The 25,415-nt window shown below is 47.3% G+C and overlaps 3 protein-coding genes across 3 annotated transcripts in view; 2 read left to right on the top strand and 1 right to left on the bottom strand.

Moving 5' to 3' along the window:
- Positions 1-1,972, bottom strand: part of napgb (N-ethylmaleimide-sensitive factor attachment protein, gamma b) — a 6,177-nt gene extending 4,205 nt beyond the window's left edge. Inside the window, exons 1-3 of the mRNA XM_080010855.1 lie at positions 1,728-1,972; positions 1,133-1,200; positions 961-1,045 (exon numbers count right to left, since the gene is read on the bottom strand). Of these exons, the coding sequence (XP_079866981.1) occupies positions 961-1,045; positions 1,133-1,200; positions 1,728-1,783 (209 nt within the window). The 5' untranslated portion in view covers positions 1,784-1,972. The remainder of the gene's footprint in view (positions 1-960; positions 1,046-1,132; positions 1,201-1,727) is intronic.
- Positions 1,973-2,639: 667 nt separating this feature from the next.
- On the top strand, positions 2,640-10,267 carry rab12 (RAB12, member RAS oncogene family). The gene is made up of 6 exons (XM_080010854.1): positions 2,640-3,045; positions 4,370-4,430; positions 6,491-6,629; positions 7,141-7,230; positions 7,328-7,432; positions 7,628-10,267. The coding sequence occupies exons 1-6, from the start codon at positions 2,826-2,828 to the stop codon at positions 7,733-7,735; spliced, it is 723 nt and encodes a 240-aa protein (XP_079866980.1). The 5' UTR covers positions 2,640-2,825; the 3' UTR covers positions 7,736-10,267.
- Positions 10,268-11,536: 1,269 nt separating this feature from the next.
- The window catches only part of mtcl1 (microtubule crosslinking factor 1), a gene marked incomplete at both ends in the record, with an annotated part of 51,714 nt that continues 37,835 nt past the window's right edge, over positions 11,537-25,415 (top strand). Inside the window, 3 exons of the mRNA XM_080010427.1 lie at positions 11,537-12,382; positions 15,059-15,283; positions 15,742-15,900. Of these exons, the coding sequence (XP_079866553.1) occupies positions 11,537-12,382; positions 15,059-15,283; positions 15,742-15,900 (1,230 nt within the window). The remainder of the gene's footprint in view (positions 12,383-15,058; positions 15,284-15,741; positions 15,901-25,415) is intronic.

Raw genomic sequence — 25,415 nt, 5'->3', positions numbered from 1 at the left:
TGTACTGGATACAGTATCACTGCTGCATGATGCAAAATGTACTGCATACTGTATCACTGACAGGGTTACTGCATACTGTACTGTATCACTGTGCTGTACGACGCATACTGTACTGTATCACTGACAGGGTTACTGCATACTGTATCACTGTGCTGTAAGACGCATACTGTACTGTATACTGTATCACTGTGCTGTACGATGCAAACTGTACTGCATACTGTATCACTGCTATATGATGCAAACTACTGCATACTGTGTGACTATGCTGTATGATGCAAACAGTTCTGCATATTGTATCACTGCACTGGGTTACTGCATACTGTATCACTGCACTGGGTTACTGCATACTGTACTGCATACTGTATCACTGTGCTGTATGAGGTAAACTGTTCCGCATACTGTATCACTGTTGTATGATGCATACTATACTGAATACTGTATCACTATGCTGTATGATGCGAACTGTTCTGCATACTGTATCACTGTGTTGTATGATGCATACTGTACTGCATACTGTATCACTGCACTGGGTTACTGCATACTGTACTGCATTGCTGCATTGTTCAGTGTTGCTGTATTGCTGTACCGTATGTTGTATACTGTACTGTATACCTCCACACACACTACCTCACTTTATTCACATGCAACTTTACAGCAAATAACTGTATATACATAATAATCTATTCCTTTCATTTCTATTTTGTATTCTTACTTTATATATGACCCTTGTTTTATTATATTTACTAACGGAATTGCGTTCTAGGAATCAGTTTGTTTAGTTAGTTATTGTGCCAGTAGCTATTGACCAGTTACTACTCATTGTGCATAATCTCGGTGCGTTGCAATGTCATTTCGCTGCATATATAGTATGACGTATGTATAAGTATGTGACAAATAAACATCTTGAATCTCTGCTGGGCGTTGAACACATGATGGGAGTGCGGGGGGTAGGAAGGATACGTCTTGTTTTCCGTGTGGTATTCCGCTTCCTTCAGGTAGGCGTCCTTGGCCTGGTCAAACTGCTTGGCGTTCTTGAAGCACACGGCTGGGGACGCCAGAGGGAAAAACCCAAATCGTCAGTTCAATTGCGACGCAACGACCCCGTCACGCAGAAGCTGAGCGCCGATCTCACCTGCTTTGGCATACTCTGACGCGGCACTGTCAAAGTCCGGCTTCCACTTCGTGAAACTAGTTTTTAGGCTACAAAAGAAAATACAAAATAAACAAAAAATAAACATCACATGATGAGATGCAGCGAAGCGAGCGCGTAAACAACGCGCCCACAACAACAGTTCTGCATCGATGCGCCTACCTCGTCTGTAGGGTACGTGCTCGCCGACACCTTAGCGGTTTGTCACCGATTTATTGCTTTATGGATTATGAATGATTATTCATTTGTTTTTATTAACGCATGTTTCTGGTCCGAGGCGGAAGGTACGCAAGGCGACGTATCAACAGTCTGGCACGGGCGTAGGTGGGTAGGGTTTACCCTAACGCTCGAGCCGAGGACAAGCGGGTGGCCGCCGTTCAACTGACACCTCATCGAAACCGTGGACGCGAACAACGACAAATCCCACGGGACGGATCGCTCGGCGGCGGGCGACACACCGCTGTGACGTCAACAAACACCAGCCACATTCCTGCGCGGCGGCCTTCGCGGCCTCGGCGTCGGCGAGCCCGCCGTCTCCCGGTGCGGCGGGGGGAGCGGCGGAACAGGCGTCTCTTACCATTTCTCTGCCTTGGCGATGTGTTCGTGCGCTTCGTTTATCTTCTGCGCGGCCATGCTGGTTGTGCGGGTCCTCGCTGCTGCTGCTGCTGCTGCTGCTGCTGCTCCTCCACGGCCGCGGAACGGGGTTCGGGTTGAGGCGGAGACGGACGTCACTACGTCGAGACCGCCGACGTCGGGATTAAAAGGCTCCGCTCCGCCGCGACGTCGTCAGCGGCGTAGAGTACGGAAGCCGCTGCGGGGACAAACTGGACCTGCACTGACACAACAACAAAAGGGGCGACTCCTCGGCCGGCGGAGGTGGCTGTTTGGTACGCTAGCGCCACCTACAGGACCGGAGTAATGAGGGGAAAAAAATAAGAATAAGTATAATACTGTATTAATAATAAGAATAATAAGAATAATCATACCATTAATAATAAGAATAATAAGAAAAACAATATTGTGATGTGATGATTTATGTAACACCACAATTTCTCTCCGGGGATGATAAGCAGCAAAGCAAGCAAGCAAAAAAAAAAAAAAAAAAAAAAAAAAAAAATATATATATATATATATATATATATATATATATATATATAATATTGTTATGATTATTAATAATCATAATAATCATAATAATTACATGTATGTAATAACAAAAACAATTATAATAATAAATAAGTAAGTAAATAAAGCCTTTTATATGGCGACAGTGCCTCACAAACTGAAAGTGGGATACAGAGGATTGGGAAGTAAAATACAAAGGGCACAATATCAAACATAGAACGTTCAACTCGGGATATAAGGTGGTCGTAACAAACCACACCAAACGGTCACAAACCATCGACAAATTCATGACTGAACATGACCGAAAAAGAAACGCATTCGACACTTTATTGTGACAGTTGACGGAAGCGGAAGTGCGAGCGGTGTGGCCGCTGACGTCACGACGGAGCCCTCCTCCGGAGCCTCTAATGGCAGAACAACAACTCTCAGCCAGTGAGAAACTTTCCCCAACTTCTCCGGCGACGAGGGAAAGTTTGGCAGCGCCGCCGCCGCGGCCTTCGTTCACGGCCATTTCCCCCGGTATTTACTCGTCCAAAATGCGTCGCTACTGATGGATCCGAGGTACGACGTCCCGCGGAGGGCCGGCGGCGGGGGCTCCTCCGGCTCGTCCCCGGCGCCGGGGTCTGCGTCGCGCCGCAGGAAGCTCCCCCCTCGACCCGCCGACTACAAACTGCAGATCATCATCATCGGCTCCCGCGGCGTCGGTAAAACCAGCCTCATGGAGAGGTTTACGGACGACACTTTCTGCGAAGCGTGCAAGTCGACCGTCGGTAAGAGGGCGCTGCGCTCGCGTTCGCGTTATTTGCGTGTCCGCTTGGCGTTATTGGCGAAATAACGCCGGGCTCTGTCTATTTGCTGGAGGGTACTTCAGACCATTACATTACATTACATTACATTACATTAGTCCGCTGTTTTCCTGTGTAATGGAAGTAAACAGCTGATCCAACAACAGTATTTACAGCTTCACTTTGTCATTGAATGTTAGTTTGAGGTTAATTCCGTAAAAAGCAGCTGCTGGTCATAACCCTGCCTTCGTGTAGGTGGGATTACAACACCACAACGACATCCTTCACGGTTATGTTCCCATTTGTGCCTCAGATCAGTGATTCTCAACCTGTTTCCACAACAGAAAACCCTCCATTCAACACCTCAAGGTTATTTTAATGTTAGATGTGATTTAGTCCAAACTGCCATGCTGGAGAAAACAGTGAAATCATGATTCAAAACCCTCATTGTTGTACTTTCTCTTAAGGTGAAATAATATTACATATTAATAATTTATTCATAATTCATAATCATTTATTTTATCAGTTTTCTGGGGACCCCCCTCGAGCCTATTGAAGGACCACTCTGGGTCCCTGGACCACATGTTGAGGATCGCTGCCTTAAAGGACTGGCTTCTGTGTTAGAAATGACAAAAAAACAAATCTGTCTGTGGCTCCAGTGAATATAGGAAATGGTCATGAATTGTTATACGCGTAGGCTTAAGTTTTGGGGAGTCCTGTGCTTCAGGTCAAATAGGCAATCGTCCTTCTTGGTCAATAGCAAGATTGTGAAGCATAATTATTCTGATTTGGAAATTGGAAAATCAGACCTCGCTGCTCATAGTTCACGCGACACATGTTTACATGTGTGGCTTGGGCGAGAACGCAGCTCCGTGACCAACACGGCGGCCTGCCGTCACCGAAATAGACATCCACACACGCCGGCAGCTGCTGTAACACGTCTCCATTTTGTGCGCCCGTCGTCCCTGCGACGCCGCTTGGAGGAGTTGTTTTGAGATGGGTCGTTATGGCGTCACCTCCCGCGATCACGAAAACCGGAGGGCGAGCGCCGTCAAGAAGGTCTTGGCAGCCGTTGTCGCTCCAATCTTCCAAGGTTTTTCAAGTTGCTCAATGTCCTTGGCTCTCTCAGCGTATCTCACCCCAATTAGCTCCAGTGTATCGTATGTCAGGAAAACATTGCCCGGCACTGCAGCCATAACCCCCACCCCTCCACCCCCACCCCCACCCAGAAGTATCACAAGTATGTACTGTTACGGAGGAAGTGTGAGGTTGTACCAACGCAGTTTCCATTTTTTTTTCCATCCTGAAGGAGTTGACTTCAAGATCAAGACGGTTGATCTCCGGGGGAAGAAGATCCGACTGCAGATATGGTGAGTGTGATGGACGGGAGTGCGTTGGACGGGTGACATCACGGCCTTTCAATCCCCCCGTCGCGGTGAATCTCCCGGGCCCAACCGTTTGACACGCTGCCGCTCCGGCAGCCAGGGGCTCAGCGAAGCGGATGCGTCCCGGCATTCGTGAGATGTAGAGGTCACACATTTACCACCACTGGTTCCAAATTTCATTATTGCACTTTTTTTTTCTTTGACAAATCACTTCATCTGTTATTGGTGCGTGCATTTTCAGCGTGAGTTTCCCAAGTAAAAATCCAATCTCTTATTATTGTAATACACTGTTTGTGCAACTTGCTGTTGAAATGTGTTTTTGCAGGTGTTTTCAGTGTACCACTCACCTCAGTTTTCTATTTTAGGAAGTTGTCGATCACTATAATAACGTAATGAATGAAGTTGTAATTGTTATTGTGGGCCCCCTTCTCCAGGAGACTTAAATACCAGATTTCTCAGAGAACTAAACAGACTGATTATTCCTACACTTCCTTTGCGGATTCTCATCTTTGTGAATCTGATGTTGACCAGCGAAAAGGACGTATTATTCCTATTTTCAATGACTTCGTAAACTTTCTTAACACAATAAAAGTGGTATTTTGGCTAATCACGGAGGTAATGCGGTCAATCCTGCTGCAAGCCAATGAAAGTCATGATGTTTTGTGGTGGTTTGCTTCACAGTCTGTTATCACGAAGAGAACGTCTTGTGACTTTAATAAATAGAACTTAGTTACATTTTGAGACGCAAACCACCACCCTTAATGCTTCTGGCTGCGTTGCTCCAATGGCTGTGTGCACTAACAGAGCTAACGCTTCAGAAGGGTGTGTGTGTGTGTGTGTGTGTGTGTGTGTGTGTGTGTGTGTGTGTGTGTGTGTGTGTGTGTGTGTGTGTGTGTGTGTGTGTGTGTGTGTGTGTGTGTGTGATCCATCACCCCCAGATGAACTCATTTGTCATTTTTTCACTAACACCCACCACCACCACCACCCTCCCTCTTCCCACCATCGCTTCCATATCCCGCCCCCCCTCCCTCCGCCACCACCTCGCTCCCATGTCGTCCTTCTGCTCCTCTCTTCCTCCACATGTCGGTTCAAGATGACCATCCTAAATGTGGCTCATCTCGGGCGGGGCCCCCTAACCCCTCCCCCCCCCCCCCCCCCCCACACACACACACACACGGCCATGTGACTCTGCCTGTGTGTGCTCTGACTCTGACTCACACGGGGGGGAAGGAGGGAGGGACCTCCTGCACGGCACCGGAGGTACAGTGCGGCTCAAAGTGTGAGTGCGGCTTCGCCACCGAAACTCCAACTCATGATCAGATGAATCACAACGTAGACTTGACATAGTCTGTCTGTCTGTCTGTCTGTCTGTCTGTAGGTCGGTATAGCTTATTTAGCTTTGTAGCTTATTTTCCCTATTTACATCCTTCAGTTTAAAATGTTTTATTTTCCCCCTGAAGTGATTTCTGGTTTACGGAGAGAAAAATAAATCATTGACACTGATCCGATGCAACTGTTACACGATCGCCACAATCACAATCATTTTGTGAAATCCTTAGATGGGATTCTACAGTAATTTGTTTATGTCCAAATTCAAGCAACATTTTGAGCCAATTTTAGAAATGTTGCGATGATCAGAATCGCAAAGTGGTTGTCGTTTATTGTAACTTTCGACCCAAATTTTCCTTTTCTGATGTTCGGTGTCAATGTCTCCTTCACGAGGTAGATTTGTATAATTGGACTGTCATAGCCTTATACTATTATGGCGGTATTCAATATACAAAAAAAAAAGATGATTAATCATAATTATTTCCATGACAATCGCCAATTGAAATTTTGTGACTGTGTCAGCCGATTGAAAACATACACCTGTTCAGTGGAAATACTGTTTAATTATCAAAATGCTTCTAATTGAATCATTATATAAAATCTTAAGTTTAAATGTTTTTTTTTGTTGTTTTTTTTAACAATAAACAACTTAATAATCGGTGAGTACAGATTGCATTCCTGATGATAAAAATTTTCCTTTGCGTCCGCCCATGCAGGGACACGGCTGGCCAGGAGAGGTTCAACAGCATCACCTCCGCCTACTACAGAGGAGCCAAGGGAATAGTGCTGGTGTATGACATCACCAAGCAGGAGACCTTCGATGACCTCCCCAAGTGGATGAAAATGATAGACAAGGTAAACGCAAAAAAAAAAAAAAAATCGAGTTTATGGTGTTATGTTGGAATGACTAGATATTTTCTTTTATCCTCTTATGATTCGGCTGCATTTTAGTAAACACATCCACTGCCCGCTCACTCGGTTCCGGTAATTGACTGTGGAAAGTGATTGGGGACTGCCACGTTTCCAGGCCACCTTTGGCGAGAGAACAGCTTATTTTTCACCACCTATCACCGCTTACCACTTTTTAAGTAACATGCCTCTTAGAAGAGAAGATAAGATAAACCTTTATTAGTTCCACAACGGGGAAATTTGCACAGTTACAGCAGCAAAAAGTGACAGCAGAAAATAGAGAGCATCAATAAAGAGTTGTCGGAACTAAAAGTAAGTAAGAATCAAAGTAAGCACCATAAACAATATAAAATATGAAATGTGAAAAATTTGTAGAACAGAACGTCTCTGCGGGTTGTGTATGCTGCGAAGGGCGGGGCCTGTTGTCAACCTAAGATGTCTGCCCCTCTTGTGCCAGTACGCCTCAGAGGAAGCGGAGCTGCTCCTGGTCGGGAACAAGTTGGACTGCGAGACGGACCGCGTCGTCACCAAGCAGCAGGCTGAGAGGGTGGGTCCGACGCGCCGTGTGACAGGGGTGCGCTAGACGGGAGCGCGGTCGTTCCCCGAAGGCACTGAACCAAAATGAATCACTTTTGTCCTCGCAGTTTGCCTCTCGGATCAGCGGAATGCGCTTTTGTGAAGCGAGCGCCAAAGATAACTTCAATGTGGACGAGATCTTCCTGAAGCTTGTCGACGACGTCCTTAGCAAGGTTGGCGGCTCTAAAGGGGCTTTTTTTTTTTGTTCATTTATCTTAAACTTTGAAATTAAGTATTTAGGAACGGGAGCTTACTTTACTCTTGTTGTCTTTAAAAGGTGTCTGGAAAAGTAAGTGGATCAGCTAAATGCCCCGTAATGAGCATGTAAATGCATTCGCTCTCCTCCTTTGTTCCCGGTCCCGCAACAGATGCCTTTGGAAATTCCCAACAAGGAGCTTTCCAACAGTGTCCTGTCTCTGCAGCCTGAACCGGAAGTGCCTCCGGAGTTGGCCCCTCCACGATTGCGCTGCTGCTGAGAGTCCGAACAGACCCCCCCCCCCCCCCCCCCCCCCCCACCCTCTAACCATCTGGTGTGTGCAGTGAACCATTCTGGCCACCAGGGGGCAGCAGCACAAAGCAGCAGTCTGGAAGTGAAGGAGTAACAGTACTGCTGAGAGACACACAGACACTCCTCCAACCAATATTTACCCCCCCCCCCCCCCCCAATGTTAAAGCTCTACACTAAGACGTATTGAAAAAAAAAAAAAACACAGACACACTAATACTTAGACCTCCTGTACCGATCCCCTGCTCCGGTGTAACCCCAGACTACCTCATCTCCAGGACTGTTCGCTTAACTGTGCCTTGCAGGTCCCTTCTAGGTAGCGAGCCGTCTGGTTGCCACTGCACACTCTCAGGAGTGGAACCTGATTCAGCCCCGGGGGTAGTAACACTTGTTTGCTTGTTTGTTAGTTTATTTTTCCTCTGTTTTTTTTTTTTTTTTTTTTTAACGGAGTTGGGTTCGGAGAAGGTCTAAAAATATCCTTGACGGTCTCTTTATATCCGCAGCTCCGAGCTGATGGACGAGGGATAGTCACACTTTTATCCTGTGTTGGATTTAAATTCTAGCTCTAGGTACAGAACTGAGAGTCTTGTAACTAGGTAGGCTGTTATTACCAAGCAGTGTCTGCGCGGAACGATGCACATTTAGACAAACAAAAAGCACATACTTGTTTTGTAATTGAAATGATGTAAATACACTTAGAAAATGGCGCAGACCAGCTCCTCTAAATGACTGGACCTTTATTTTTATTTTGACGAGGTGCAGATTTTGAATGCGTACAAGTCCCACGGACGACGAGGAAGTAGCTGCGGGTTGACGCTCGTATCGGTTTTGCATCCGATTGCCTTAAAGTATTGGTGGCTGGAATTGCTTGAGTTAACTTTGTACAGATTGTATTGTTTTTGCACTACAATCCATTTTGGCTACGACAAAGCTGACAATTTCAACTGTTCAGGAGGTTAGTTTAAAATGGAGTGTGTTTCTGAGAAGGAGTAAAACACTAGATCAATGTCACCTCATCCCCCAACCTCCTTGATAGCAGTACAAATACACATCTTGGGGATGGTGGTTGTCGTCACTAGTTTCATTTATATAAGGGGGCCCTACTGTGGGTGCAATATTTGCCTGCCAAGAGGGAATGGGGACAGTGAGAAATTTTCACACATTAGCCTTTTTGTTTCCTTACTAATATCGTTAGGCATTTTAATTTATGTATTTTATCCTCTCTATTCTCATTAAATAATAATAAAAAAAAAAAAAAAAAAAGTGACCCGCCGTAGGAGGTTTTAAAATGTGAGCGGACATGTTGAGCATTTTGAGTGACTCAGGAAATTATGATTGGCTCTGAACAGGTCATTATGTCGGACTGGTGAAGCCTGATTTCCCAAGTGTCTCGTAATGGACTAACGGATGAAATCTCCACGGAGATTGTTGATATGCAGTGTGGGGGAGGGGGTTGGAGGTCTTGTAAGAGATTTTTGAGGTGTAGTTGTTCCTATGTTTTGTTCATGATGTTATTTCGGACCAGAGAGAGGCGTCTTCCTTGCACATGCTGTGTGAATGCCGGTTGATGCATGTAACTATATTGTTTAACCTTTGAGATATGCATATAAAATACATTTAATCAGTGACTTGACATGGTTTGTGCCAACCCTTTTTTTTTCCCCCCAAAAAACAGATTGAAGAAGATTGGTGCACAGAGGATATTTCAGGCAATATGCCGGATGCCAACAAAGGTCAATTAAGCCCATATTATATTAACAATTCAACCAGAGCAGTGTTCACAGGCGTTATTAATTTGTATTCAACAAAATGCACGACAGGCCAATTTTACTTTATTCTTTCAAAAATGTATTTTTATTTTAGATCAATGCAGTGTCATCGATGTTGGACTATTTTCTTTTTCGGACATTGGGGTTAGTCTAAAGGTGAGGAAAGTGCCTCTTTGGATACTGTTCAAGCTGTCTTGCCATGCTATACTGTCGTGTGTTTTGCTTTTGAAATATGTATATTATGTGTGTCAAGGTTTCAAACTTCCAGGGTCATTGGAGGAGGCAAAAAAATATATATGATTTTAATTTTTATCTGAAGTAGTGGATCCGTTTTTTTTTGACAAATTTGACACCTGCTTTATCTGCTGATGTGAAAGAGTAACATCTCATAGCTCTTTGTCAGCATCCTAAATTCATTGCAATAGACGTTTTCGGGATTTTCTGGTCATGAATTACCTTATGCGTAGGGGATATTGATCAGTTACATCTGGGCACAATATGGAAACTAAAGTCACCTTTGGTACCAACCCCTTGTTCTTTATTAGTAGCCAGCTGTACACTAGTCGATGATTTAAGTATGTTATTTAGTATACGTTCAGTTTTAAGATGCAAAACTACCTACTATATATTAAACCTGTTCCTTGTTGGAAATGTGTTGGCAAGTGGATCCGTGCTGTGCATAACTTTGCATTCTTTGACTAATGAACTGCAAATAAAAGAAAAAACTATATTTATTACCTGAAAATGTTTTGGAGTTATGTGACAGCAAAAAAAAAAAAAACCGTTTGTCTATGGAAGGAATTATGTGTCACACATCACAAATACATATAATACAATAAATACAAGTAGAAAAAGATGTATTAACACTACACTCCGGGGTGTCTATATTATTTACATTTTTAAGCGCAAGAAAGGAAACCCCCCGTAAATATATTTCTCCCTCCACGAATAAACCATCTCTCGGAACACATGTAGCATCATTTATACGTGATGAAATATAATGTAATGATAGTTATGGGGCGTATGTGTATCCGGTTGACTCGTTTGTGTTCTGTTCTGTGACGCACATGTCACGTCGGAGGGTGGAGTGGACGCACAGACCCCGTGTAGTGTAGTGTAGTGTAGTGTAGTGTAGCGTAGTAGTTGTACAAGTAATAGTTGTAGTAGTAACTGTAGTAGTAGTAGTATAGTCGTGGTGTCTATAGTAATTGTAGTAGTAGTATTATACAGCGTCACAGAAGGGGGTGTTGGTGCAACATTACAACTGGATGCGAGCCGCCGTAAGGAGCGAAAACACATTTCATCACATTTAAAACGTGTTTACGCAACACGCATCACGTTGTTCCCCCCCCCCCCCCCCCGCGGGCCGTGGGGTTGACCAGTCTTGTCTTCGTGGTGGTGTAGATACTCGCGAATTGTGTCGCCGAACCCCCCGCGGTAACCGTGAGACGGACGCGTCGACCGCTCTCCCTCCCGTTTCCCCGGCGCCGCGCGCGCGCGTGCCTCTCGCGCGGCGGGGCGTGCCGCTCCCCGGGATCCCGGGGGCCCGTGCGCCTCGCGCATGCGCCGCGCCGATTCCGTCTCACGCGCGTCGAGTCTCGGACCCGCAGCGCGAGGAGGAGGAGGAGGAGGAGGAGGAAGGACGCGCGCGACGCAGGGATGGAGAAGCCCGCAGCGGAAGACGGAGATCTGATCCGAACGGAGCCCGCCGCCCCCCGTCTCCTCTGAAGCCCCAGCCTCACTCCGCCGGCAGCCGGTGCGGGTGCCACCCCCCCCCCCCCCCCCCGCCTCCTCCGGTCCCCCGCCCCCCCGCCCGCTCCGCCGGAGGACGCCGCAGTGACAACCTGGTGAATGCCGGAGACGGGATGGAGTGAGAGCCGGACCCGCGGGGTGCGGATCCCCGACGGGGCGGATCAACGAGTCTGCGTCTCTGCCGCGGAGCCCCCCGAGAGACGTCTTGCCGGTCGCCTCCCCCTCCGTCCGCTCCCCGGCGCGGGTGTATAATGGAGAGCTCCAACGGCTCTGGCACCGAGACCAAACCGCCGAACCACCCGCTGGAGAAGAAGCGGCTGAACAGAGCTCCGTCCCCGGCCAGACCGTTCCTCAAGGATGTGCACTCCCGGTCCGCCAAGCCACCCGTCATCGTGCCCAAATCCCCCAAACTCAGCAAGCAGCAGCAGCAGTGCTCCGCGGTGTCCTCGGCCAACCAGACCCGCAGCTCCAGGCGCAACATCATCGGAGCCAAAGACAAACCGACAGCGGTGAAAAGTAACAGCAAGTCCGCCTCCGCGAAGAAGCCCGCCAAGCTCCCGGTCCATGCGGCACCGGAGGCCAAACCCTCCGGCAGACCCGACAGCACGAGCAGCCCGCTCCTCGCCAAGGGCAAGAAGGGGAAACCAGCCTCCATCTCCCTCGGTCCCCTCAGCCATGGGTCCCCCATCAGGGTCCCGACCGGCGCGGCCCTCGGCAGGGTCAGCCAGACGGACAGCAGCTCGGACCTGTCGGACTGTCCGTCCGAGCCGCTGTCCGACGAGCACAGGCCGGTGCCGGCCGCGGGCAGCGACGCGGAGTCCGGGACCGGATCCAGCGACCGGGATCAGGTGGGAGTGGATGAGCCGGTGCGGACCGCCTCCGCCGCCCCGCCGCAGCGCGCGGCAGACGCTGCGGCTGCAGCCGGGGGAAGCGTGGCTCAGCCTCAGCACTGCGCCGGAGCTCCGCAGACGGAGAGGAGCAGGCAGGGGAAAGCCGCGACAAGCGCACCGGCCAAGCAGCAAGGCGCCAGGGATGTGATGGAGGAGGATCTACTGCGGGAGATTGAGGACCTGCGCTCCGAAAACGACTACCTCAAGGTAGGGCTTCCACGGGACATTTCCTTCGGAGACTCGGTGCATGTCGCGTTGGGTTTTCTTTCTGAACAGAATGTGTAGAATACACAAAAATAGACGCGATGCAAAACAAGACAAAGACGAACATCTAATCATGCAGATCTCGGATTAAGCCTCTAATGCTGCCACAACCTACATGCATCCCCCAGGGCGTCTGTGTGGGATCCCTGCACTTTACTTTTTAACCTCGCCAGCTTTCCCCCGTGGATCTGGTTTGCATTGAGACGGATGGGATGGCAGTGGCACCCCTCCAGCTCGCTCCAGAGCTCTGGTGCCATTGGTCATGATGTCTTCTTGGAGAAATGCTTCACACGCATCGACCTCAATACTGTCAACACTTTGTGCCAAACAGATGTAGAGCAAGCTGAGTTCACTAAGCCTTTTATAACACGAAATAGTCACCTTTCCCCACCAGTAATACCACACATTATTTTGCTTGTGAGAGTATGTTACATAGGAAAAAGAATAGAAATACGATAACACGGTTTATTTTAGGTCTTTTTTTTTTTTTTTAAATGGATGAAAGTTCTGGCTCTTTATTTCTTTCCTGAGCACCCTTATCGCTTTATTCACGCACATTGCATTAACCCCGCTATGCAGAAATTTCTATTGCGCAATTTGAAAAATAAAAATAAACACCCATCTAAAACACTCTCATTTGTGTTTTAGATGGGATTTTCCATGCTCGCATCGCTCTCTAGCTCTCCGGCGTGCTGGAGAGAGACAAGGGAGTTAATCAGCTTTGCAGGCTCTTGGCATAATGGCTCTGTCCCACAGGACTTGATAACAGTCAGATGTCCCGTGTGTGAGGGGGGGTTCTGCCTTGCTGTCAGTCTGCCAGATGGGCCACTGCAGTGTACTACCCCCCCCCCACACACACACACACACACACACCAACACACACACACACACACTGTCTGGAAGTGCCGGTTGCCACTGCCACTTCTGATATTTAAAGAGGTCGTGGTCACGGGGTTGTCCTGCGTCAGCGTTTTCATAGCTTATATTTCCGGCCTCTCGCTGTCGGTGATGTCACTGAGGCCACAGGTTGGATTCGGCGTCTGACCCCTCGAAAAAACCCACTTTTACCCCACTGACCCTCCGCCCTTCGTTTTTGTTATCGTTCTCATTCATCCAAACCCGCACCGCGTTCCAAATCAAACCCCACTCAAAAGCGGCATCGACGCTCCAGTCTTACCCGCTGTTTGCCTTGAGCAAAAGTTGGGCTTTCAACCTGGCTATCGATTTGGCCGACCCTGTGTTGCAACACTCGACTCCCATCCTCCGGAGCCTCCGCCGGATGACACTGCGGCCCGTGCTTCTTAAATGAGGATAGAATCAGTTTTTATTAACTGTCACTTCCTCCCCATCCCCCCCCCCCCCCCTTTCAACATCTAGCCTTTTCATGAGATGCCGGTCAATCCCTCCCGGGGGAAATCTACTAAGCAAACTCGTTTTTCGCGGCATCGCCAGCCAACCGATCCCCCAATGGTTCAAAAAGATAAAAACATACCACTATTGCACCCTGGATGAACCTCTTTATCCCTTTATCCCTCCTCCCCTGCCAGGCCAGGTGGTTTTTTTTTCTCAGAAAGAAATTCGAAAGATATGCATCCAATTCAATAGATAAGATGCTTAGTCCCAGCGATGCTGAGCACTGGCGATGTTACATCATAAGCGCTAGCGGAACAAGCGTCCCTCCCGCTGATTCCTGAGCTCTTGGAGGTATTTGCATGTATGCATTATGTTGAAAGGCATATTATAAATTGGTCAATTTCCTTCATAATTGATAAATCTCTTTGTTTTGGGAGAGATGAAGGAGATGGAAATCCAGACGTACGCGCTCTCAACCCCAAGAGCTTCCCATAAAAGTTAAATGGTGTTCAGATCAGGTGATGGGGGAGGCCATGGGAGGCGGTTGACTGCGTTCGTGAAACCACTCCTGAGTATTTTATCGGCCTCTATGCGAGCATTATCATCCCTGAATATGGGAACACCATGAGCGAACTGTGTTTGCGCCGTAGGGTGTCTTGTCCTCTTATCCCTTGGATATTGTATACAACTGTGCAGAGCAACTGGGCCCTACGACTCCCATGAGATGGATTGCCATACTACTACAGACCCCCGCCATGTGAAACAGTCGGTCACGGACACTGCGGGCTGAAGGCGTCCTTTTGCTTCCTCCGAACGTGAACCCATCCGGACGGAGGAAACAGGATGAGAGATGACTCATCGGATCTGATCATATTACTTTTTTTCCCGATATCTCAGGGAGCTAGCTGCTGTACTCCTTGCAGCAGGTAATGCGTCTTTGTGCATGGGCCTTTGATGCAACCTGTTTCCGATGTGAGCCCTGCTATAAACTCCAGCTTTGTAAAGCTCACATTGTTTATCGTTTGTTGAGGCTGGTTTCCAGAGGTGCTGCTCCCAACTCGGCGGTGATTTCCCCAGTGACAACCTAATAGGACTTGCCGCTGCAGCTGCATTTAGTTACTTCTGAGTCGATCACCAATCAGCCTCTTAAATTCACAAAAATTGGCATCAGCCCTGCAAAATCCAGACCCAAGCATCTTCTTCTACCATCTTCCTGTATTTTCTACCATATTCCCCTTCACCTTCTCCTCTCACTGTTTTTTCCAGGATGAAGTGGACGAGCTGCGGGCCGAGATGGAGGAGGTGCGGGACAGCTACCTGGAGGAGGAGGTGTACCAGCTGCAGGAGCTGCGTCGCGAGCTGGACCGCTCCAACAAGAACTGCCGCATCCTGCAGTACCGCCTGCGCAAGGCGGAGCAGAAGAGCCTGCGGGTGGCCCAGACCGGCCACGTGGACGGAGACCTGCTCCGCAACCTGGAGCAGGACCTGAAGGTCTGTGTTTGCGTGTCCCTGTGAATGCGTATGTACTGTATGTGTGTTATCCTTGCATGCCTATGTTTCATTGTGTATTTTTTTGTGTGTATCGAGTATACCCCGAAATGTGAGAAAATACAATGGGTTTATGAAATGCACATTTGCTTTGGGACTGACCGACATAAGTCGACTTATTATAGTATATACATATATATGTGTATCTGTACGTATATCTTGCATATTTCTTGCTGTCTTTTGCTACATTATGCATTATATTAATTTGCGAAACAACTACAGTATTTTTGATGACTTTTTCTTACTCCACACCCTCTTTTTATGCACCTTTCTTATCTTTATGGAGCTTTTCCAACTGTGTATTCTCTTGAACAAGTGCTGGCGCAGGGATTTCCTTCAGGATGAATACAGTCTTAACCTATTTTATTTGATCTTTAACGTGCATGTCCCTATGAACCCAGGTGGCCAAAGATGTGTCGGTGCGTTTGCACAACGAGCTGGAGAGCGTGGAAGACAAGCGCAGCCGAGCCGAAGACGAGAACGAGCTGCTGAGGCAGAAGATCATCGAGGTGGAGATCTCCAAACAGGCCGTGTACAACGAGCTGGAGAGGGCCAAAGAGGTAAGGTGAAGGAAAGGCGGCTCTGCGAGGGGGGAGGAGAGTCGCTGGCGGAGGCCGTGAGAGGTCGAAGCAGTGTTTTTTAGGTTTTTTTTTTAGTAATGGGTCAGTGTGGCGCATATCGGAAATAGCCGCAAGAGTTTATTGATTCAATGCAAAGTCTTCATTTATAAGAAGAAAATGTGGAAGAAGAAAAATTAAGAAATGTGTTTGCGGAGAAAAGCGATGGTGGTGACGGCGATGAAGAGGGTCGAGAATGAATCGCTGACTGTTGATTGGGTGGACGCCGGGGAAAGGTCGGTTTTTTATCGCGGTCAAAAGCGGCAAGTTGAATTTGTCGCCATGAGGTGCCGCACGATGCTCGCCCACGCTCAGGAGCCTTTGCGTCGGACACAAGCAGAGGGAGATCTCGAGTGGACTTTGCTGCCCCGTCCCGGGGGGGGGGGTCACCGGCCCGATCGGACGGGGTTGGGAATGTGTTGGGGATCGGATGGGAACCCAAATCTTACCGGAGGTCTCCTTCAGAAGCAATGATTCCATATGGTCCTGCAGAAATGACCAGACCCAATTTATTTAGAGAATTTGTAAATGTCTGCCCTTTACTAAATGGGGGGAACGGGCTTGAGAACCTCTCTGTATCCATGCTTCCATCTAATGAGAAGCTCCTAAATTGGGTTTGATGTTTGTTGTGGGCTCGTGGAGAGGGATGCTCGTTTAGCTCTGTCGGGCGGATATTTCGGTCACTGGAGTAGCGGCTTTAAGGTCAAAAGACACCGCTTGCTTTCTGAATTGCCGTGTCATAGACAGCGGTCTACATCAGGATTTGAATACAATGCCTTTTATGTTTCCATGCCCGGTGTCCTTTCACACTGAGGCGGGGGGAAAAAAAAACCCCCCCGCTCTCAAAAAGCCGTGCGGTAAATGTGTTTGAACGCTGTGAAATTGAAGTGTTCCTATTGGTTGCGGGAGATGAAAGGCGGCTATTCTCGGTCCTGCTTGGGTTACGGTAGCTTAGACTAATGGATGGTGACAACGGCAGGTAATGTGCCGTCTGGCAACATGGAGGAAGTAGGCTAATGCCGGAGCCAGTCAGTATGGAGAGCTTGGCGGGTGGATGTCCCTATCCGTCACGTGAAGCGTCTTCCTCAGGACTCAAGACTTCTCTCCAAATAGGTCAGCAAGTGAGAAAAACAAAAGTCGATATTCTGGAGCTCACGTCTTTAGGCCTTGCCTGATATCAGACAGAATTGCCGACTCGTTACACGAACGCATCACAAGAGACCCGACGATCTCCGCCCAAACCGAACGTCATTTTAAGTCCACACTAATGTGCAGCCATGCCAACGTACTGGCTTTGCCGGGGTTTTAGGAGTGGAGCAGCATCTATCTTGTCGTTCCCCATTGTCGTTATTACTCCTCCTTGGTTTCCGGGAGGGGCACGGCTTGACACCGGCGTCGGTCCCGCCCTTGGCGCCGATCGGACCGATCGATCGATCGACTGTGTAACCGCTGTCTCGTGTCATGATGCCGGACCGGAGGAATCAGTCGACTGGTGTGGCGGAGTCAAAGGTCTGGACCCCGGCAACTTAAGACCCTCTGCTCGCAAAACGGATGTTTTGTTAAAGGCCGCTTATCAGTTTTGAGCGGGAGCCAATGACCCAGAGGACGCAAATCCATGTCTTGGATTCCGTGTCCGATATCGAAATGTGCCTGCGGTTTGTTTGGTTCCGTGGTTTGACTCTTTCCCCCATTACGATGGGCTTAAAAAAAAAATGTGCGTGAGCGGATTATGAACGATAAGAATGTTGGTGTTTTTCAGCTGTCTGGCCATTCTACAGAGAGACAGAGAGTCGCGCCGCGCAAAGACTAGAAGCGAAATTGACTGCAAGACTTAAATATATTCCGCTAGCGTGGCTCAATTCACTGGATAATTGCCATTTGGCACAGTCTCTCATCCACGACACCTTACTATCACTTTACTAATCTACTATGTGCATTTATAGTAGCATGGCGGTCCCAGCAGAAATGGAGTGTGTGCGCCCTGCGAGACCTTTATTAACACACAGCCATGGCAACCTAACGTCACAAATCACCCTTCAAGACAATATCCAAAGGAAGCAAAACATATAATAGATTATTCATTAGTTCAAATGGAAATCTATTATTATTATTTTTTTTCGATTTCGAGCGACCTGCCGTGGACTCTCCCCTCTAGCGCGACTCAAGGAAAGTTGAGAATTTTTGAGAGCGTGTTTGGGGTGTGTTTCACTGATGAGAATGTTGTAGGACTGGATGTAAAAAGTCGCTCCTTCCCCGTTCCTGTTCAATCACACCGTGCAAGATGTGACCCAGACCCGAAATATAACGACCGACACAGATGATTACTGATTACCATTCAAATGGATCTGCTGCCGAAGTTGGGATTTAGAACCCGAAGTATGGTCACCACAGAAGTATACCTTCATCTCCTATGAAGGTATACTTATACTATATATTCCTCTATTAAAGATGAATCAACTTAAACTATTTTGAAGGAACCGTTTTGTTGACCTTCCGTACTTTTTAGATCGTGGTAACCGAACATGCCCCGTACCTAAGGTCCCTCTTAAATTCTGGGGTAGAACTGATGCCAAATAGAAGAATGTATTGAATTTTCTGTGAAACTGTTAACTCTAAAATCATGTGAATATCGCAAATATTTCAAACCTCAAGATTACAGGACCACAGATTACGATTATTTGGATCACAAAACGGAGTATTGTGATGTGAAAACCGTGTTTTGTATCACTGTATAATAGTACAATCGACAAGAGCACCAAAATGTACAAAAAATGGACTACATACTAAAAGAAGTCTCGACTTTGGAGCTGTTCCAAAGTCGAGACTTAAAACTAAATGTGACAGCGCCTGTTCTGTCAGGGCCCCTCAGCTTTGGAACGACCTGCCCTAGGAGATGCGGCACGCTCAGTGACTGCTTTTAAATCACTCCTCAAAACCCGTTTTTATGGATCTGCTTTTATGTGACGTCGCCCCCTTTTTTTTTTCATTAATTAATGTATTTATTTATTTAACCTATATTTTATTATTTTATTTCATTTCATTTCTTTATTTATTTGTATCGCCTCTTATCGGCTTTTTCAATTTAATGAACGAATTGGATTCCTGTTAATGAGCGTTCCTCTGCCTTTTAAATTCGCGATCTGCACACGCCGCTTTTATTTCATCCGTCAAAGCACTTTGTGAACGGTGTTTTTAAAGGTGCCGTATAAATAAAGCAATTACTATTAGAGACGGAGAATGAGAAACGTGCGTGAAGTGGAACAGTGACCTACATAGAGTGTCTGCTGAAGCACCTCGTCTTCTAACCCTCCTGCCGCGGTGGTGAATCTGCAGTGAGCCCACGGTGGCTTTTAAAGCCCCAACGTCCAGCGTGTGGAGTCGGCGCTCTCTGCTATCAGAGGCTGCACAGTGTGAGACTGGCCCAGGGATTGGCACCCCTGCATGGATTAATCCAACAAGAAGGGCTGTTATGAAACCACTTGGCGTGTTTTGGGATTTTTCTCCCATGGGGGGAGTAAGGGAAGAGCACACTGCAGAATTCTATCAGTTTACATACTGTATATATATATTTATTTTACCAAAAATACCAATGGGTTGTGGGAATTCCACTCTATTGCAGTGCAAAAGAACCGTTGAGGTATTATTTTCCAAAAAAAGAACGTCCTTATCCTGACGTGGTTCATTTATTTTTCCTGCAAGTGTGAATTTGAATCGCCCTTTAAAACGGCGACATTATTTTTACCCATTAAATTGCTCGTGGAACGCCGTGCCATTTCGTTGTAAAGGATGCCAGAAATCAAGTTTTACTTGATCACTTCAATAAAAATTTAATGCACACTGGCACTAAAGATATACAGTATACGTGGACCTTTTTCCAGCGCAGATGGGCGAGAGAGTGGAAAGACTTTGGGGGGGGGACGCAGAAAGAGAGAGTGGCTGTAATCACACGGCCGCAGGCCCCGTCCGGCTCGCAGACCTGTTAAACGGGTTGGGAGGTCCGGATGACGGGGCCGTCTGTTGTTCTTTTGGCTCGCGGGCTCAAGGCGCCCTTGTTTCGCGGTGCGCAGCGCGGATGCCGAGCCTTTAGGAGAGACCAGTCGAGGGCTTTCCCCACAGCAACCTTTGAAGGAAGCCTTCATGTCAGGTGGTCGTATATATTTCATTAGGCCTGCTTTGCTGCTCCTGATTTCGGTGAACAAAGAATTTTTCAGCAACCCACCGACAAACGTCTTTCTGTGTTCTCGCCGTGTCTGCCGGAGAAGCGGGGACTCGACAAACAAAGAGGGTTTTTTTTTTTTGGTGTTTTTTTGTAGTTCTTTGCTATTCCTACTGTCACAAATCCTTTATAAATTCAATATTGGATACGCTCACATCATGCTTCTGGAAGTGTACCAAACGGAATGTGATTTCTGTTGATTTTCTCTGTGGAAGCCAGAAAGAGTTATTTTTCAACAAATAACAATTCCGTAGCTTTGCTCCACCTTTGGAGGTCTGTCGTGTTTTTTGTTTTTTTTTTGCCGTCAGGCGCTGGCGTCGGGCGAGTTTCTTCGAATTGCACCTGGCATCAAAAACACATTCGGAGATGACGTTTCTACCGCCAGGTGGGGAATCGCTATCAGGTGGTTCTTCGGCCGCTCTCTCGTTGTGACGCTGGTCCTCACGGCAGATGAGGGGCTCTGAGGCGGTGTCTTTGTCTCCCCGGCTTCCTCTCCTCTCTTCGCTCGTGGGGTTCTGTTGGAAGAACATGAAGGAATCTCATTGACCTAGTTAATTTCTTGTCTGCGACTGAGTCTCCAACAGTTGGAGAGGAGAGGAGGTGGGAGGAGGAGATGCACGGGGACTGCTGCTGCTGCTGCTGCTGCTGCTGCTGCTGCAAGTCCAGATTTACTGCAGTGACACACATTCATAGCGAGCGTATGGTCAGCAGGCACTACAGTGGGTTTCATTTACGCAAAAAAAAAAAGAAGCCCAAATTTAGGCTCTATTTTTAGGGAAGGACCTTGGAACTGCAGTTCTCTTGCCTTTATTGGATTTAGAGGAATCTATTGGACTTAATATTAGATTATTTTACCAGCCTTGGTTGTGTTAAGTGTTTTTTGGGTATTTTTTTTCAAATCAAAGAAATGTCTATTTTTAAGTGAACCAGATGCTGTTTTTCCTCATTTCTAAAAAATAAAATTTCTGTCAAATGACGTCTTAACCAGATGATAATATGTATTCTGCCCTCACGTCAAGAGACCTTTCTTAGTGGTAAGTGTGCCATTGAAAACCGTTTCAGAAGGTATTCCTGAGGCACAATATTGGCAAACGACCGCGGATGGATGAAGACTGGTAAATGATCAACTTTGCATAAAATCCTTTGAGCAAAGTATCGTTATCGTGAAGTGCTGCCCTTTGAAGTATTAAAACCCTTGAAAAATCAATTTCCATGTTTTACTTTTACATATGGATGAGTTGTTTGCGGCGTATGACGTGTTCCGCCATCGCCGCCGACAAAATATCAAAGCTAAAACAACATAATTAAAATGCATCCCCGGTTTTACGCTAGGGCCTGACATGCCTCCATCCACCTGTTTTGACGTCTGAACACGCTCTAGGACTCCTAAGACACAAGGACGGACACGTGTCTGAATCTCGTCTCCAGTAAAAACATTTCCTTCCGTGCGGTTTCCTTTCAGGTTGGTGATTTTAGTTATTACTAGTTCGTCACCTTTAGAAGTAAACAGCTCATGTCGGCGATATAGCCCGAGAATTAAATAAGTCCAGTCATACATCTTGGCCAAACTGTAGGGTTTAAATCTATGGCTTCTCTCGACTTTCTCCCAAAAATCTGCAGCAATATGACTTGGTGAAGCCTACCATGTGTCTGAAGGGTGAGAAATGCTTGTTTTTTGGAGCCTAAATGAGATAAAATCCCTGTCCGGGGCAAAAGTAATCCAGCGGATTTGCCCTGAGGTGGAAACCCCCCCCCCCCCCCGCCCTGTTCCAATGGATTTTTACCGAGCATGAGGGTTTAATCTGCCCGGCAACGATTAATCATAGTCGACAGGAAAAAATGGAAGTACAAGGACACGTCCAGCGTGAGAACCCTTCCGAACGACACACGTGAGATGATCGAGCATTCAAATATCTGTAAGCGCGGCTCAGTGTCGAAACGCAGGTGTCGAAACAGTTGACCGGAAAAGCGAGATTAAAAAACAAAACATTATCCCATCATCCCGCAGTGTGCTGCCGTGACATATCCTTGAGCGGGGGAAAAATAACAGAACAGACAGCGAGAGAAGAGACAATCAAAGTACGGCCCCGAATCCCGGCACAGGGTTTGGTTTTGTGAGTGCCCCCCCGTCCTCTGCTGCATCGAAAATGCTTTTCAGTTATATTTAGGATGGGTGTCAGTAGCTTGGCAGGCTGGAAACCATGGCTGAGTCATTGTAATTCTCACCTACCCTCCATGCGCACCGATAAAAGCAGGTCATCAGAAATGCGGCGGGTTCCAAATAGGGTGTCGAGTCAAGTCGAGTTTATTTATAAGGGCCATAATCACAATCACAGTCTCTAAGGGGGCTTCACGAACATTTCACAGAGAAATCAACGGCATCCCCTTGTGTGAGCCCCCCGCCCCCCCGTCAAAGGATGACCAGGCCGCAGTGGATGGCGAGTAATAATATAATATGACAAATCATTGGGTATTGTACTTTTGGACAGCGGAGTTGTCCTGATGGCGAGGGTGTGATCAAATTGAAAGATGCTGTTCTCGTCCTTCTAATAAATCTATGGGCAAGGTATTGAATTTGTAGCTGGCACAGCCTGACGTTGTTGCAGCCCCCCCCGAGAGCAACTAAAACCTTCCACTTATTTTTGGTCCGCCCAAGGTTTTCGCAGAGAAATTGACCGAGACATTTTCATCAGACTTTTTGGGAGATTTTTGGGGCAACGAAAACCTAACCCAATCGCTTATTAGAATGTGTAAATAAGGGCAACGTGGGACTGAGGATCAAATTTTTTTTCAAAATCTCCGAAGCGGAGGATCCCGGGTTTAGAAAGTACTAATTCCGCTCCGGGATTTCAACCGGTCAACGTGGATTTGCTAATGAGTGAAACCAGCTGGATCGGTGCATGGGCGGGGCAAAAAAAACCCAAAACAAGTCAAATAAGTTTTACTTTGCGAACCTGGAATTTCTCACCCCTCTGCCGAAACGCCACGTGTCCCATTGGGAGACAAGTCATACAGGGTGTGCGGAGCAGTGAGTCACAGGGCGTCGTTGCCGTGGCTCTGTTGTCGCCATGTTTCCGTTTCGCCCAGAGCCAGGACGACTGCCAGCGCGGCTCCGCAGTGGAAATCTGAAGTCGAAGAGGCCGAAGAGCTCTGCTGAGGGTCAAATTCTCCGCAACAAAGAATAGCTATTCCCTAATCGCGAGCGGCGCGTTTATGAAAGCGAGCAACGGGATTCTCAAATGTTGAGCCTTGAAACCGTGCGTAATTGACTGCAAAGTAAAGCAAACAGTACCCAAATTGCAGTTAAGGGTTTTTTTTGTTTTTTTTTACAAGCACTTTCAGGCACCTCAATTTACCTCCTATTGTTATGAATTGGCTTTTACCGCGCTCCTTGGGAATACGCCGATACCGAGTCCTGCTTTACCATGCCTATAAGACCCACATTCAGGGGTCCTGGATCATCTTGAAGCGGCCCTGTTTTTGGTCCTGAAAAGATTCATGGTCAGAATCCCAGTTGTTTTTTATTAGAGAAAGAGAAAATGTGGGAAAATTGCGGCAGAAGGGAGGCTGACACTCCCTTGTGAGCGTAGCGACACTTCCTGCTTCTCTGTTTGTTGGATGCAAGAAGATGCGACGTAGTAGTGACTTGAGTGATCAAGAACGGGAGCCCCGGCGACTCCACCATGCTCCAAGGAAAGGCTTGTCTGCTCATGTCACCGCATCATACCCCCTCCATACAGGACATGCATGCCCCCTTTTCTGGTTTATTTCATGGGGTTACACTATAAATGAGAATAAAAAATGCTTGCTTTTATTTTATTTTCCTGTCTTTTGTGGGTTTATCGTCTGTGCTACACTAAGACTAGTGTTGACCTAGCTTTTTAGGCCAAAGAATTTTGAGTGCATACAAATCTTATTTCTTCTTCGCGCTTTTAAGTTAATTGAATTGTATTGCTTTGGCTTTTTTTTTTTATATTTATTTTTTTTATCAAGGGCGATATCTCATTGGATTACCACGGGATTACAAATGGGTCGCAGATGGCAGTACCGATGCAGTTTGTGCCCCTGTCACCGCGTGTCGGGGGCACAAGTTGTCAATTGGCCTTTACCACACGTTCGGTGAAAACACCGGATCTGTAGTGGTTAGAGAAATCCCATCCATTTGTCAATCCTTCCCCATACGGCTCCCTGCTCCAAATAACTCGGAAGTCAACCGTCATTTAGCAGGTCAGATGCTAATGAGTTCAGGGAACGACCCTCTAGATCACTGGGAGCTTCTCCCGGCACCTGAGCTCTGAGTGCTGCTTTGTTATCTTTTTAACGTACCGCCGCGGCGGGTAGGTGGTCCACCGGGCTTTGGTAATTGCACAATATTTCTCTCTCAGTCTCTACCTGTCAAGTTGTGTCCCTCTCCGCTGACTCCACGCCCACCACTCACTTGACACGACGATGGGGGGATGCCCCTCCCTCCCATTACCGAGCCATTGTGAACCCTTTGACACACGAGGGGGGACAAACCGAGGGGGAGGTAGACCTCATTATCAGCCAACTGGACACCCCCGGACCCCCGTTCCCACCCCCTAAGTCCCCGCCGACAGATAAGCTTCTATTGTTCTGGCACCCATTAGCGAGCAGAAGAGACATGGCTGGAACCCAGAGGAGACGATCCAGGGCCACCCCTGCAGAGGGACAGACGGGGGTTAGAGAGAAGTTTGGTGCTAATGCAATTCAGGATAATAATTTATGTTACGGGCTTCTTTCTCCACAGACACGCTGAAGACTAATTTAGACTAAACACTTAGACCTTTTGTTAAAAACAGCATGACTCATGCCAATTATGAAAACTCTAGATGGTATTCTAAGTGGCAACCATCCCCAACTAGATGGTAATCATGGCCTGAAGGATAATTAGCCGCTGATAAGGGCTTAATTAAAGTGTGGTCGCCGTTTTGGTGGAAGCTGTTTACAAAAATGAATGGATGCTGTGCAGAAAGGACTCGGCGAGATGAACTGATAGCGTTACTTACTTAAGCACGGAAATCAGCGATGATCCTGCAGCATTGTCATTCTGTTGTCTGAGCTCTTGAGAATGAAGAACCATCAACTAACGAGGAGAAAAAAAACAATGAACAAGTCGCGTCAAGTTTTCTTTTTATACAGCCCTTAATCACAATCCAATCTCAGAGGGCTTCACAAACCCACATTTCACAGAGAAATCAACGGCGTCCCCGAGTCTGAACCC

Source organism: Zeus faber (assembly GCF_960531495.2).
Source record: "Zeus faber genome assembly, chromosome: 12".
Lineage (NCBI taxonomy): Eukaryota > Metazoa > Chordata > Actinopteri > Zeiformes > Zeidae > Zeus > Zeus faber.
This window is presented reverse-complemented; position numbering and strand designations above follow the sequence as displayed.